The sequence below is a fragment of the Lates calcarifer genome, linkage group LG14, assembly GCF_001640805.2.
Source record: "Lates calcarifer isolate ASB-BC8 linkage group LG14, TLL_Latcal_v3, whole genome shotgun sequence".
In the NCBI taxonomy this organism is placed as follows: Eukaryota; Metazoa; Chordata; class Actinopteri; family Centropomidae; genus Lates; species Lates calcarifer.
In genome coordinates this window covers 7,202,081-7,216,817 of record NC_066846.1, presented here as the reverse complement: position 1 = coordinate 7,216,817, position 14,737 = coordinate 7,202,081, and the positions used below count along the sequence as shown (strand labels likewise).

The following is a 14,737-nucleotide window of genomic DNA, read 5'->3' as shown; positions in this document are numbered from 1 at the left end:
AACCTGCTATTGATAAGGCTGCATCCACCCCCACTCCCTCCTACTTAAGGTATCCCCCCCCCTTCCTCCCACCCGTAGAGCCGCCGTGGTTTGGAGGAGGAGGGTGAGGAGGTGGAGGAGGGCAGGAAAGATAACCTGCAGAGTCAAAAAAAAAAAAAAAGTCCTCACATATTCTGGCATTTGCTCTACAAAAATGCGGTAGGAAGATGGATTTCTACGCATCAGCACCTGCTCTGCAGCGCGGCTCTCACCATGCCGACCGGGTGGAGGATGCTCCGAGCATGCGCACAGTGTCTCGGTTCGGTTTGACTCCGGGGCGGTGCTGCATTCAAGTGCTGTCGTTAATGTCGCAACCATGAAACGGCAAAGAGCAAAGTTGTGAAAACATCAGATTTTCGAGGATGAAAAAAGCAAATGATGGTAAACAGTTAAACCCGTGACAATCCCCGGAATTAATAAATACATCATAATTGAAAAAAACATATTTATCATATCTCCAAATGTAAATATTATCCTCTCTGTTTGGCCACTGCAGTGTCTGTGACATGATTTTGGACATAAATAATATACCCTGCTTTTTATTTTCTCAAACAAGAGGAATTATAAAATACAAAAAGCTCAATTCAGTTTAAGTTTAGATTCTACAAAACATGTAAATAGACTATATAATATATTTTGTGTGTCTGTGAGAGTCTGAAACAGTCCCAGGTTTTTTCCTTGTATGATCAAACTGTGCAGTTATAACCATGAAATGTTTTCAGACATGTAATGAGAGCAGCAGACAGGAGAAGGTGTATGTCACTCAGGAATTGAAGTACTGATCTAATATTGATGCTGCCTCCAGCCTGGATATCAATATAGACAGCTGTTGTCAGTCTGAGGGGATGTCCATGGATTTTTTATTAGGGGTTTGTAGACGACAAGGATGCCCAAAAAAAGGGTAAAGTTCTTGCGAGACACTCTGCTCTGAGTTTATGAGACCAGAAAAATTAAATATTGTTTTATCTGAGGTCAACATTTTAACCTTCTGTTGAAGGTTTGTGTGATATGTTTCACCATCTGAGTTTCCTGTCATCAGTCAGCTAGCGGATAGTTCAGATTCTCCTTTAGGCCACACACTCAACACACTCTTAATACTATGTCATGACCAAATGTTTCACTGTCACAAGATCAAGATCAGCAAATAAGAGGAGCGACAGTTGTAAAATACATACAAAATACAAAAGATTTGGATTTTATAACAGCTACACAACAGCCTGTGGGGATAAAAAAGGCTTTTGGGGGAAATATTAAGCCAGTGTTAAATTTTTTGAAAGCTTGTGAATGTGCTTCAACTTTTATTTACAACAATAAAAACTCCACATGCTTGTTTACAGGGAAGAGAACAATATAAACAGTGATGCTGTCAGGCTGCAGCACAAATACTATGAAAAGATTCTGTGTTTTCATCAAAGGGACAGAAGTAGCTCTTGACAAAAACATATAAGTCATCTATGGAATACAACAAATCTTAGGTCAGAGAGCTGAGAGCTCGTCACATGTCAAATGATGCTTTGCGCTTAAAAAGCCTGAAGAACACTCCAACGTCAGGCTCTTTGTTTCAGAAACATGCAGGAATGTATTTGCAACGGTGTAGTTACAACGCTTTAAATACCGTGACACTAGTAACAATACCTATACTGTCTAGCCTGATGTACTACAGGAGTAAAATGAATGACTTCAGCTTGTCACGGTGGTCCTGTAATGTTCTGTCTTTCCTAAAGGAAACAATCACATAACAATCATACTTAAATCTAGTAGCCCTTATTTATTCATCCCTTATAACTGGGGTTAAGTCTGTTTTGTTAGCAGCACTGAAAAGTTTTATCTCCTGTACAGCGGCCATTTTAGGTTTTCAGACCTGGCTGAATATTCACAATTAAAGACGTGCCAGTCACATGCTATGTACTTTAAATTATACAACACTCATCTGCATAAGTAGCATTCTCTGTTAGCATTAACCCTATACCAGATTTCATGGCATACATCCAGTACCTGCCAAGATGTTTGACTCTTCAGATCTGCTCAAAATCCCCACACAGAGCCTCACATATTGTTCCAATAATCTTGAATGTGACCTCTGACACTCTGCGTTTCCCCGCAGCTGAGGAAACCCCCTCCCCTCTCTAAAGGTCACGTCGCACCACCACTGGTTCCCCTGCCGTGACCTCTGACCCCTCTCTGCGACTGTGCAGCCCCTGCAGGAGTCTGCAACTGGGCTTAAATCTAATCAAAGCACCAGGTTGGTTCTTTTCTCCCTCCTTGTTTTTGGAAAGTACTATGGAAGTGTACTAAAGTACAGCAACTTGAGTAAAAGTACTTACTCTCCGATTCAGGAAAAAACAAACAGAGACAACAGAATAGTTTGTGTTGTAATTGATTTAAAGAAGTTCTTTAAATCATATTCAGCCAGAATAAGAAATTTAAGGTAATGGACGAAGTAGTTTTTTCAAGGCTTTAAATCAAGATTGTAATTCTTTTAAATGTTATGGCACAGATTGAGATGCGAAAGAAAGAAGGAAAGGTCGGTCTATGTCTCTGTGTTTATGTGTGTGTGTGTGTGTGTGTGTGTGTGTGTGTGTGTGTGTGTGTGTGTGTGTGTGTTTGTGTGTGTGAGAGAGAGACTCCTGACTTACTGCCAGAAGCCTGTCTCCCTCTTGTGGTCACAGGTCAGATGCACAAAGGCAGACTGGCGTTTTGAAGTAGTCTCTGAGACATGGAAATGAGGTGTTAGATCTGTGGCCAAAGTCATTAACTGTTTTATCTTTTCGATTAGTTTTTTATTTCCCCCCAATAGACACGATAGCTCGTGGCTAAGAATTTACTTCAGAAACGTCATTTCTGAACGGCTAATGTGCCCTGGCTAATGTGAGGGAGCAGGAAGAACCCTTTTTTTACGTCGTTGTTATGGATGACATTGATCTGTAGATGTGTCATGAATACGTCCTGCTGTTTAAAGACGTGAAGTAACCCTAACCCTAACCTTGGGGTGGGACGGGAGTTTTTGAACAAGAGAAATGGGAAAATGAGAAATATGGACAAACCAAATGATGTAATAGGCACCGTTAATAACAATTATTACTGCTTTAACATGTATGTATAGAATTTACTGTCATCTCAGTCAAACAGAGAAATATGTCCGTGCTGTGTTTATAGACTTTTCATCTACATTTAACACTATGAAACCACGTATTCTAATGGAAAGGCTGTTACACTTGCAGGCAAACAGCAGAATCGTCAGATGGGTGGAGTCTCTCTTGACTGATAGATCAGTTTGTCAGAGTAAGTGCTGCAGTTTCCTTCCCTGTTATTACCAACACTGAGGCTCCAAAAGGAAGCATTATCTCTCCAGCCCCGTTTCCTGTTTACACAGATGAATATGGGACGAACTCATCTGATGTGGTCAATGTTAAATTTGTTGGTTTGATTACTGAGAATGAAACGAAGCATCAGGGATGAGTGGATGAGGTTGTAAACTGCTGTCATGCTTGTTTTCTTCACCTAAATGCCAAGAAAATTAAGGAGATGATTTTTGATTTCAGAGGGGGCAGAAGGACACGCAAACAAGTGGCTATTAATGGTGACTGTACCCAAAGTGTAAATGAATAGAAATATTTAGGGACAGTAACTGATGAGAAACTGGGATTCAAACACTTACAGGAAAGAATCGAAACAATTATACTTTTTATAAGGAAGGTTTAACAGTTTGGAGTGGGCAATAAGATTGTAATATGTCCGGCAATATGTCAGTGATGTATCACATCTTCATGAATATGAGTTGTGTGTCGCTTGCTTTTGTTGCTGTCGCTGCTACTTAGTAATCATTAGTGCTGTGCAGTGAATGGTTTTTATTTCATTTCTGTGCCTCCTTCATCTTCCACGGTGAGATATGGAGGGTTAATGTTTAACATCACATGACCTCAGTATGTCACTGCAAAGCAGCTGAAATAAGCAGCTGCCTACTGAGGAGAAAAAAGTAACTTATTTCCCTAATGTTAACTTGGATACCATGTCTGTGAGTTTACTGATATTTAGCGCTACTCTTGCTATGTTTAACTTATTGTTTGATAATATCCCTGTGCGGTTTGACCAGCTTCATGTTGATTTGAGGCTTCAGTTTACTGTGTGGCTAAGGCAGAGCCGGAGACGCAGCTAAAAAGCAAACAGGAGATTTGTTTGAATGTTTGTTTGTTGTTTTCTGACACTTTTAGTCCTGAGGAGTAAACACATAAAGGAACTCAGCAAAAGACCACGCTACCTCATCTCACACTTGCACCTTGGCGACAGCGAGTGTAAATAAAGCCAAATTGTTGAAGAGACCAGTCACACACTTAACATCTTCCACCCTGCCTCCTATGACGAGACTGTTGTTTCATTCATGGGTAAGCACAGCAGTACAAGTAAACCAAATTTAAAATTTACTAGTGCATTAACTTCACCTGTACCTACAATAAATCTAGTTTTCAATGCTTCAGCTTTACATGACACTCTGTTAGAGAGGTGATGTTGGAGTAATACTGAGGCTATACCTACAAATACTTACAAATTGATTGTAGAAAAATTGGTAATTCAGGTCAATACAACACCACCACTAAATAATGATTACTCTAGAGCTGAATGAACGCCTAGATGACACAGCGTCAACAGAAACTGAGCAGTGTACATTGACAGGATTTTTGCAGAGCTGGATTTTCATTGTACTGGACTGTGTCAGATCTGAAGGTGTACCTGTGTGTGACTTTTTAAATAACTGAAAAACTACATGTCCTCACCCTCTGACCATTTTTCCTCAGACAATATTTTACTTAGCAAACTGACAAGTACTCAACGAACTATTAGATCACAATGTACTTTGGCAGACTTTAACTCTGCCTGCAGCATTCGAGAATAATACAGCACTCATAACAAGTATCATCTGTAGCAGTGGTGGGAAAATAGTGGCCCTCCAACAAAAAATATTTAGCACTTGACAGAAGCTATCTAGAGATGGAAATGGTGACTGTCTCAGGTGCCTTGGAGCACTGTTTGCTAATTGACACAAAATCTGCATGCAAAACACATGTAAACATTTAATTAGATGTGCTATTTGCTGTGATCCCAGTATTCAGACTGACTAAATATACTTAAGAAAAATTTAAGAGCAATTTCCCTTTGCTGCTTTCAGACACATCAGCCGTCCTCTGTGACCCTCAGGGGCTCAGCTGAAGAGGCGCCAACGGTTGAAAAACAAATATGCGAGAAGCAAGGTGGAAAACTATGGTTTGACAGTCTTAGAAGTCAGCACACTTGTCATGATGAGATTATGCAAAGGCAGAGGAACACGCTGTGAACGAGCAGTGAATTGTGAGGATCCTGCATTAGCATGACATATTATTATATTTCAAAAGACAATATGAAAACAATATGACAATGTTAAATGGGTCACTCGTAGTGGTGAAACTACAGAGAACTATTACCTGAATCTGCAGCTCGCCTCAGCTTTACAGAGCTTTATAGTGAGTTTCATCTCGTTGTTCAGCTGTCTGACCCTTCATCTTTACTGATTTGCTTCATTCTCACTGCTCTCATCATTTTGGTCACAGCAGGAATCTGTTCAGAGAAAAAGCTCTGGTGAACTCACTGTTCACTACATGCTCAGCACCAAACAGCAGACGGACACAGTTAACAACTATCTGATGCATACAGTGGAGCATTTAGCAGCTAAAGCACCAGATACTGATGTTGGGAGTTGATACAGACCAATACAGAGCTAAAAGGAGAGTGAGCACATACATGACTCTAAATAAGTCATAATGTAATGTAATGCTCTGTAACTGCTGCATGTATACATTTTTATTTTAAAATACTGCTGCTGTGCCATCTATTTAAAATGCACCCTGCTACTCTGGACACATATATTGATCCTGCTGCTTTGTGATGACCACAGATATTTAATAAAGTCAAGGAAAAGGATCCTACATTCTACTTTTGTTTGTCAGTGTGAGACAGGTGTTTTAAGAGTTGTGTGGAGCTGGCAACACTGTGATGCTGAAGGACATGGAGCTGAGCTCCAGCAGAGTGCTGTGTAGATGCCAAGAGGTGCAGTTCAGCTCCAGTGGGCTGCAGCCCAATCTAAACCCTGGGCATGCAAATTTTTTTCATTCCTTTTGACACTTTCTTTCAGTTTTATGTGGACTCCATACCCATAGGTTTAGACCTGAGGTTGAAGCTTTAACCACAACAGTGCAATAGATGATAACAAGCTTGATGCTTTCACTGAAACACCAAATACATTGTGCACCTGATCAGTATTCAACATCAGGGAACAGAAGTTGAATAAAATACAAACGTTAGTTGATGGCAGTTGTCACAGTTTGTGTGTCTGCACTGTAAGTGGTCGCACCTTCTGCCTTGGAGCACTGTTTGCCACAGACTAACAAATGTCGAAACTTTTCATTGGATGAGCTGCACGCTGTTGTCACAATACAAACACAACTAGGGTACATATATTTGACGTGCATCAGTCAGAAAATCAGAATACTGATTCCGGTTGAAGGCATCAGGTTGTCATCGGTATTCACACCTGTCAACAACTGCAAACTAAAGGTGAGTACAATATGTTTATTTCTCTGTGCACAGACCAAACAGCATCACTTACTAAATACTTATAGAGCATCTGATGGCATTTTTGTAAGGTTTAATATTTAATGTTTTCTTTCAGAAGATGAAGATCCAAATCGTGCTCCTCATCTTCGCTTTTGTGGCTGTGATCAGTGCAGCTCCAGGTAATTAGATGATAAAATGTGATATGTGTGTCTCATGTAATTTTAATGTAAAATTACAAATTTCACAGAGTTGATAGTGAAATACCTTACCTTTATTAATCGGTGCAGTTGCATGTCTTTCTAACTCCCACAGCTCTGCAGTCTTCCAAAGAGCTGGAGTCTGAGATGGAAGCTGCTGTAGATGAGGTGGACAAAGAGCTGGACTTGGAAGAGCTGGAGTCTGAGATAGAAGCTGGTCTAAAGAAATTGTTCGGCGAGAACACCCAAAAGGACGAGCTGCTCACAGAGCCCACTCAGGAGGTGCTCACCCTCAGTGTGGAAGAGGTCGATGAGAAGGACTTGGAAGAGCTGGAGTCTGAGATAGAGGCTGCTGTAGATGAGGTGATCAAAGAGCTGGACTTAGAAGATCTGGAGTCTGAGATAAAAGCTGGTCTAAAGAAATTGTTCAGTGAGAACGCTCAAAAGGACGGGGCGCCTGAAGAGCCCACTCAGGAGGTGCTCACCCTCAGTGTCGAAGAGCTCGATGAGAAGGACTTGGAAGACCTGGAGTCTGAGATAGGGGCTGCTGTAGATGATGCATCCAATGAGAAGATCTGATGTTGTTGCAGAAAAAGATGAATCCCTCACAGCATCCTGCCTGTATGTCAGTAAGTAAACATAGATCTTCATACTTTACAAATTATCTTTTGTATCACAGGAGCAAACAGGGATGACAAGGCATAGAAGAAATAAGACCAGCAAAAATGTGAATATGATGCATGTACTGTAGTTATTATAGTGAAAGTACAACCATACTGTATTTATTGAATTTAATCAGAGAGAAAGACTTGAGTGTGCAGCATTAAGTGTTCCACGTGCACTGATTCCCATTTCTTGTCAAGATTATTTGATCAAGTGTAGAAAAAAGCTTGTTTTTTTTCTCATATTTTGTTGGCTATATATTCATATGTGTCTTTATCTGCTCTTTCTCTGCAGCTCTCCAACATCTGATCTTCAGCACCATGGATATCATCACTATAATCTCCTTTACAATCACAATAAATAATATTACAGCATTAAAATGAAAATAAATGCATTTGAAATGAGATTCACTGATGGTTTAGGTAAAATAAATATGTCTAAAAGCTGATGGGTCGTGAGACAGAGCTGCAAGTTGCTTCTGTTGTTGTCATTTTTGCTTCATTAATATTCTTGAGATATGGTCCGCCCAGAGTGGACAACCTCTCAGTGGGTCAGGCACTGGTTTGGCAGACAGTAGTCTTTACCAAAAGATGGATTTGGGTTCCCCCTGTACAAAACAGTCCTCCGAGTCTTTCCTGTTTATCCCACGGTTTGGGAGGAGTGAGAGGATTTGGATGAACTGAACTTTCAAATCCAAACTGAGACGAGCTAAATATGAGCAGAAAAAAATGTTTTTACACACTGTATGAATTTTATATCAGCATCATATGCCAACAAAACTCTTAATAATTAACGGTGTATTTAGAAAAAAACTCAAGTTGCCTTGGCAACCATCTGTATCTGTTCTATACCATCTAGCCTTACTTCATCATTTCAAACATCTCTTGAAGTTCAAACCATAGTTTCTTCCTCTTGTCACTTTCCAATCTCACTCTGTCTCTCTTGGGTACATTTTTCTGCAGCACGGGTCAGGTGTCTTGCAAGATTGCAGGCCCTGCAAAAATATAGATATGTATATTTAATGCATTATCATGCATATCACTAATTCATGGTGTCCTGCTAACTCCAGCCTGCTGCTGTCACTGTTACAAGAGCTGCAGGATGGAGACACCAAGATGCACAGAATAACCATTTAGAGACACTTTGCTACTCTAAATCTAAATAAAATAAAATAATGGCACCCAGCAAAAACGAAATACAGCAAAAGTTACTTAAACAGAGACAAACCATTCTTTAAAACAACAACTAATCTACCTTTGGTTTTTACAGCTGTGCTAGCAGCTCTGTGAGGCTATACTTTGCATTGCAGTGCTTTGAGCTAAATGCTAATGACAGCAAGCTAACACGCTCACAATGACAATGTTAACATCCTGTTGTTAAGCAGGTATAATATTGGGTAAATGTTAGCGGAGGCATACAACCTCAAGGCGGTAATTCTAGTTTAGTTTTCTTTTTTCTCTCATCAAGAAGAGGTGTTACCAGCTGCCGAGCCGCTTTATTTTTTTTCACAGTTTCATCTCACACCAGCTGCTGGTCTTTGTCTTCAGCATGTCATTGATTGTTTTGTGATTACCACCACGTTAACACCAGTCTCTTAGAATTTACAGTGGCAGAAAATCTGACTGAAAAGTGGATGGAGTTCCCTGTTCTAACATTACAAACAGGGAGGAACTCCACACTTACCATACAGACTGAAATATTCTCTCTTTTAAAAAGGTGATATCTTCTTGTAGTTAAGAAAGACTGTAGGTCCTATATGTGTTGGATGAAATTGTGTTTTTGTTTTTTCATTAACAGACCTCTCCGAAAGACTGTCAGCAGTGAATCAGCAGCTTCAAAGGAACATCATCTGAGATCTGAGGTAATTATCCCTTCCAGTGTTCACAAAAAAAATGAAACATGGCTTCAATATCAGGGTGAAAATGAATGTTACTGTGCCAGTTTGCACAAATTCCCCTTAACATAGCATTTTTGTATCACAGCAAAATGTCATGGTGTTGAAAATATGAATTAACTGTTCAGGTGAAAAAGTACGGAGGGTTGGGAACCACTGATCTAGTTTCCTCTCAGTTTACCCACATAAAGCCTAAAGCACATGTCTTAAATCAACACTTAAATAAGCTCCACAGTTGGGTTAGGTGAGGTGAACAAACTTTTATGGCAAGTTAAGATAGTGGGATAAAAGGAGAAGTAAATACTGAGTATTTTTTGAATGCTTGCCACCAACTGGAGAAACTCAAACAGCTGGAACAAGTCAGTCAGCTTTTTCCAGGAGCAAAGGAAAGAAAAGCTGAAAGGCCTCTGTGGGAGAGAATAAGGCTGGTGAGCGAGTGAGTGGGAGAGAGAGAGGCTGCTTGACAGCAAGGATTTTACAAAGTGATTCGGCGTATACTCGACTTCCCTGCGTGCTCAAACTTCTCAGTCGCTCTTTGTGGTAGAAGTCTGGTATGTTCGATCTGCTGCTGCTGTGGTGCAGTGTATGAGGGGATTTGCCTGGATAGTGCTGGCAGCACATGCAGGTGAGATTCCTGCCAGGTCACTGCAGGCACCTCAGCGGCCGACGTAGCCTCCTCGGTTTTCTCTTTTTGTATCTATTTACAGTATTTCACCCCCATCTGCATTTACAGCCATGAGGGGAGTGGAGAGTGCTGCATCACTGCGACACAGCTGGCGGTCTGCCTTTACTTAGGGCTCCTCCTGCTGGTGTAGATAAGGGTCGTGCAAGTGTTTTTTTTCCATGCTGTAATCCCTGTTGTAAATAAAGAGGAGTGTGTGTGTGTGTGTGTGTGGGAGAGGATGAGGTCAGCTAAAACAGCAGGACCTTATAACATCACTACTGTGACCGATAATAGCCCCCCCCGCCACCACCACACACACACACTCACTCACGCTGCTCTGACAGGCTTGAGGCTCTGCAGACCAGCTTCTTGGATAAATGAACGGAGGAGAAATGTGTTCATATACAACCAGTGTAAATTTAAAAAGTCTGTTAACAAAAGCTTAATATTAACCTGCTTAAAGTCGGTGTTGAGGTGTTTTCGTCCAGGGCAGCAACTGTTGACTCATCTGTCAAATCTGAATAATGGATGATTCATTTGATCTAAAATGTCAAAGAAAGGGTGAAAAATGCTGATCGCATTTTCCCAGAACTCAAGGTGACATCCTGAAATGTCTCTGAAAACTCAAAAATGTACTGGTCAGAGCTTCTCACGTGTGGTTTTGCTGGTTATTTGTCTTCTAAACTTAGTATCGTTGGGTTTTAGAGTTGTTGGTCAGACAAAACAATTTGAAAATGTGTCAGAGTCAAGATCATTCATTGTTTTTATTGATAGGTACAACATTAAGACAATAGATGAGTTTTTCTGTGACATAATGTCAACAAAGAACAATGTTCATGAACAAGCAACAATAAGACGATTATTATTTCTATCTCTATGTCCCCTGCTGCAGCCGGCATTCCCCTGTTCATCCTCCCTCCTCCTGCTGATATTACAGTTCATCTGATACTCTATTAGTTCGTCACTACTACTTTGTCAGACAGAGAAGACAAAGTCTGTAGACACCTCTGTTACATGTACCCATGTACATTTACATAATCTATACATACAATCTATATTAACAGTAGGACAAAAAGTGCTGTAAATTCATGCTACAGTGCTGTGCTAAATCAAGACCTACAAGAACGTGTTTTCTGCCCAAAAGGAAAAAAAAAGGCTAAAGAAAATATTGTTTGTAAAATTTCACATTTCTTTCTGCTGACAACAAAATTAATAATGGTTAACACAAATAAAAATAACAGTTTTTAATAAGTCACCTGCCTTTTTTTGCAAAAGAAGCAAGGCTGGAAATCAGTTCATTCTAATGTGAAATTAAGTGAAATTAAAATAATTTCTCTGATTCCTAAAGGTCATTTTAATTAGCTAATTAAAACAGTTATTGAAATATTTTGCGCTGTTAAATAAATTCCACGTGATGCTACAGTTTGATGTGTATAATCATCGTAAACATTAATCTCAAACAACACATTCAACAAGTAAATTTACCAATGCATTCTACTGTATCTACATCATACAGTCAAATACTAAAAAGTACAAAAAATAGTTTATGTTTCATAGGAGACAGATGAGAGCCGACCCGAATGAAAACAAACTAACACGTGTTTTCACAATGTAAAACGTCAGTGGTATAAAAGTCGTCCTGAATAAGGCAAAACGACAACGCGACGTGAAATTAAAGCCTCACTCAACAGTGATGTGACAGAAAAGAAAATAAAGTGCCAGTTGTGTGAATAAGTTAAGATGAGAATCGCTGTACATGAGGAGAGTGGAGCGGGGGGGTTGTTGTCAGTGTGTCGGGGTGTGATGGAGACAGGTGGACGTGTCCTCGGGTGCACTCGGCGGCGGTGAGGTGCAGATCTCAGCGCAGTGAGTTGGTAGGCATACAGTCGCACAGAGCCCTCCTCTCTGCCCTCAGCACCAGCATCTCTGTCTGCAACAGGAAAAAATATAAATGTATCGAACATCAGCTGAACTCAGGGGGCGTCAGGCATCTAATATTTCTGAGGGGGTGCACACTCATGTTTCCAGCTGATAATAAAATTAGACCCAATAGAGACACAATAAATAAGATGTGTTTACCAGGCAGTGAAGAAAATGATCGTCATCACTTCATCATTTTATCCTGTTAGATGTTTGTGTGAAATTTTGTCATAATTGGTGAATGAATTCTTGAGTTATGGCCGAAAGCATGTTTTGCGAGGTCACAGTGACCTCGACCTTTGACCTCTGACCACCAAATTCTTATCAGTTTATCCTTAAGTCCAAGTGAACGTTTGTGCCAAATTCCTTCTAGGAATTACTAAAATAATGCATTCACAAGAACACATAAAACAATAATAAAATACATGTGATAGAAATAAATAAAACATAAGCTCACATATACATGTAAAATGACAGGAAATCATTAAACCTCCAGTACATCCAGACATCGTCATTCAACCCAACAATCAGTGGCTCAAAGACAAAATCACCATCATCATGCACCAACTATTATATGGAAAACTCATCATCATCAGCTGCATCATGAGCATTAAACACTTCAGTTACATGGGAGAAGACAAAATAATAAGAAAAAGAATAAAACACAAAGAAATTTTATGATGCTCTAAAACCATCCAGGAGAGCAGGACTTCACCTACCCTGGCATCAAGGTTGAAAGCTGTCTTCTTTAGATCTTGCAGCGCCCTCTGCATAAACTCAAAAGCATGACAGTCCACACAGGGGCGACCTGAAGAGGAAATAAAAACAGTCATATACTGGTTGTTATCCTGGTGTATATCCTCTGAATTACTTTGTGAGGGGTTTTTGCAAATAGACTTCAGTGGGTGCAGTAAGTAAACCTTACAGTGCCGTCTGTGGCCACAAGTAGAAATCACAGGATGATAGTAAATGTCAATGACATCAATGACATTTTTCACTACTAGCTGACATAGACAAAACTGAACAATCAGGACAACAGATGTCAGAGTAATCGAAATGAAAACAATCATTTGTTGCAGCCCTAGTTTATTCGTCTGGGTTTTATTTATTGGGGGATGTTTACTCTTACATCTTGGTGTAAATATTATTTTAAGTTTCTCCATCTTGGAGGAGGTTTAAAAACAAGGTTCAATTTCTGAAAACCTTACAGGTAATTTCCTTCAAACCTCAGTAGAGATAATATGCAGGCCCAGTTTCATGCTGAGTTCATGATGTATACACCAATTAAAATGCACAACAATTCCCCCTAGGAAAACCCTCTAGGCACCTGCTGTGGCACATCGAGTTACACCTGCCGGCCATTTAAAAACCTGCCCCGAACAGACAGAAAAACCCCAGAACTCATATTTAAATCCACCTACTTTCGGCAGGGATGACAGTCCCAGGCTCCTGATCCGCATCAGCTGCACCGAGACACAGGAGCTGGACCGCCAGAAGGAGCACCGCTGCCTGCAAATATCCGCTGGATGCCATAGCGATGAACCGATCAGTTACCTTTAATATGGAGATTAAAATCAGCAGGTGTGTGATTAGCATTAATACAACAGCGAAAAATGTCCTACACGGCCGTCAGTTAATGAAATCACCAAACCTTGACAGGCTTTGTTTAGAAACAGTCCAGTTTTCATAGGTAAATCTGTGAATAATTAAAACAAATACAGTCGACAGAGAAGAAATCATGTTTATTTGATAAATATACGTTACCTTACCGTCAAACAGTCGATGATATTTTGCACAGCGCAAGATGCCCACCTAGGATTGTTTTATGTGGGTTATGGGGGTGCGCATGCGCGTCGATCACCTAAAATTTGCTTTGGGGGCCACATTCAACACTTCCGGTGACATCAGTCAAAATAAAAGCCTTAATAGACGAGCAATTAAAACAGACTAATTCTGTTTATATACCCCAGCTGTCAGTTTATTAGGAAGCTAAAACTAATTCAGTGTAATCCAACAGCCCTGCAATAAATCCTCTCTCATGAAGATTATAATGTTCAGTTTGTGTTTAAAGTGTGGTAAAATGGTGTAGATTCAACTGTATAATAATAACGTGATAACTGTGTGTGTATATAGTTACTCAAGAATATTTCCTGCCAGTTTCAGATTTAGATTTAACATATAAAACGTGGGATCATTTTACAAAATATTTGTATACTGTACGTTGTAGATTAAAGTGCTCGAGATACATATAGTAGAGATTAACATCTCGATCAGCCAGCACATTGAGATGGTTAGGTGATGTCTTGTATTATCTGACCAAAACTACAAACCAAAAGTATTCAGTTAACTATTATATATAACAAAAATACTTATAAAAAATATCACAAGTTCTTATTTTTTGAGTGGTTCAGTGTTATATGATATGTATATGTGTAACTATTCTCAGTCATTTTTTAAAAGCAAAAATACTAAATATTGCTGGTTCCAGCTTCTCTAATCTGAAGATCTGGTGCATTTTTTGTTGAAGACAGCAGTAAACCATCTTTAGATTGTGAACAGTTGGCCAGATAAAACAAAACATTTGAAGATGTCACTCCTAGAAAGGACTAAATAAGTAAAAATGAAATAATATGCACTTTGCTGCCAATTACACTCATACACATTTACATTTTAAGTTAAAACTCCTTTTTACAAACTTTATTTAGAAACATCAACATAAAACATATGAACAAATAAAACTGAAACCAAATGAAGCCGTAGTATTAAACTAAATTT

At 39.6% G+C, this 14,737-nt stretch overlaps 3 protein-coding genes across 7 annotated transcripts in view; 2 read left to right on the top strand and 1 right to left on the bottom strand.

The window, feature by feature from the left end:
* poln (polymerase (DNA directed) nu) overlaps positions 1 to 6,623 on the top strand; it is an 87,643-nt gene extending 81,020 nt beyond the window's left edge. For 2 of the 4 annotated variants that reach the window (XR_007814566.1, XR_007814564.1), the window contains 2 exons: positions 2,144 to 2,281; positions 3,261 to 6,623. The gene's annotated coding sequence lies outside the window, so the exon portion shown is untranslated. The remainder of the gene's footprint in view (positions 1 to 2,143; positions 2,282 to 3,260) is intronic. The other 2 variants (XR_007814565.1, XR_007814567.1) reach the window with 2 other exon arrangements.
* Positions 6,510 to 7,932, top strand: LOC127143277 (myosin-10). Its single transcript, XM_051075764.1, has 4 exons — positions 6,510 to 6,624; positions 6,740 to 6,803; positions 6,937 to 7,450; positions 7,779 to 7,932. The coding sequence occupies exons 2-3, from the start codon at positions 6,743 to 6,745 to the stop codon at positions 7,398 to 7,400; spliced, it is 525 nt and encodes a 174-aa protein (XP_050931721.1). The 5' UTR covers positions 6,510 to 6,624; positions 6,740 to 6,742; the 3' UTR covers positions 7,401 to 7,450; positions 7,779 to 7,932.
* Positions 7,933 to 10,781: 2,849 nt separating this feature from the next.
* lg14h4orf48 (linkage group 14 C4orf48 homolog) lies at positions 10,782 to 14,236 on the bottom strand. 2 transcript variants are annotated; one of them, XM_018705171.2, is made up of 4 exons: positions 13,727 to 14,236; positions 13,384 to 13,516; positions 12,682 to 12,770; positions 10,782 to 11,972 (listed from the first exon to the last, which is right to left on the bottom strand). In XM_018705171.2, the coding sequence occupies exons 2-4, from the start codon at positions 13,493 to 13,495 to the stop codon at positions 11,901 to 11,903; spliced, it is 273 nt and encodes a 90-aa protein (XP_018560687.1). In that variant the 5' UTR covers positions 13,496 to 13,516; positions 13,727 to 14,236; the 3' UTR covers positions 10,782 to 11,900. The 2 variants fall into 2 exon arrangements, with proteins under 2 accessions (XP_018560687.1, XP_018560686.1); XM_018705170.2 differs by having other exon boundaries at positions 13,732 to 14,236.
* Between the last annotated feature and the right edge of the window lie 501 nt (positions 14,237 to 14,737).

Coding starts and splice junctions, on each gene's coding strand:
- LOC127143277 (XM_051075764.1), top strand. CDS start 6,743: ATGAAGATCCAAATCGTGCTCCTCATCTTCGCTTTTGTGGCTGTGATC. Junction 6,804..6,936: donor TGTGATCAGTGCAGCTCCAG/GTAATTAGATGA, acceptor TAACTCCCACAG/CTCTGCAGTCTTCCAAAGAG.
- lg14h4orf48 (XM_018705171.2), bottom strand. CDS start 13,495: ATGGCATCCAGCGGATATTTGCAGGCAGCGGTGCTCCTTCTGGCGGTC. Junction 12,771..13,383: donor GACTGTCATCCCTGCCGAAA/GTAGGTGGATTT, acceptor TTTCCTCTTCAG/GTCGCCCCTGTGTGGACTGT. Junction 11,973..12,681: donor CTTTCAACCTTGATGCCAGG/GTAGGTGAAGTC, acceptor TTCCTGTTGCAG/ACAGAGATGCTGGTGCTGAG.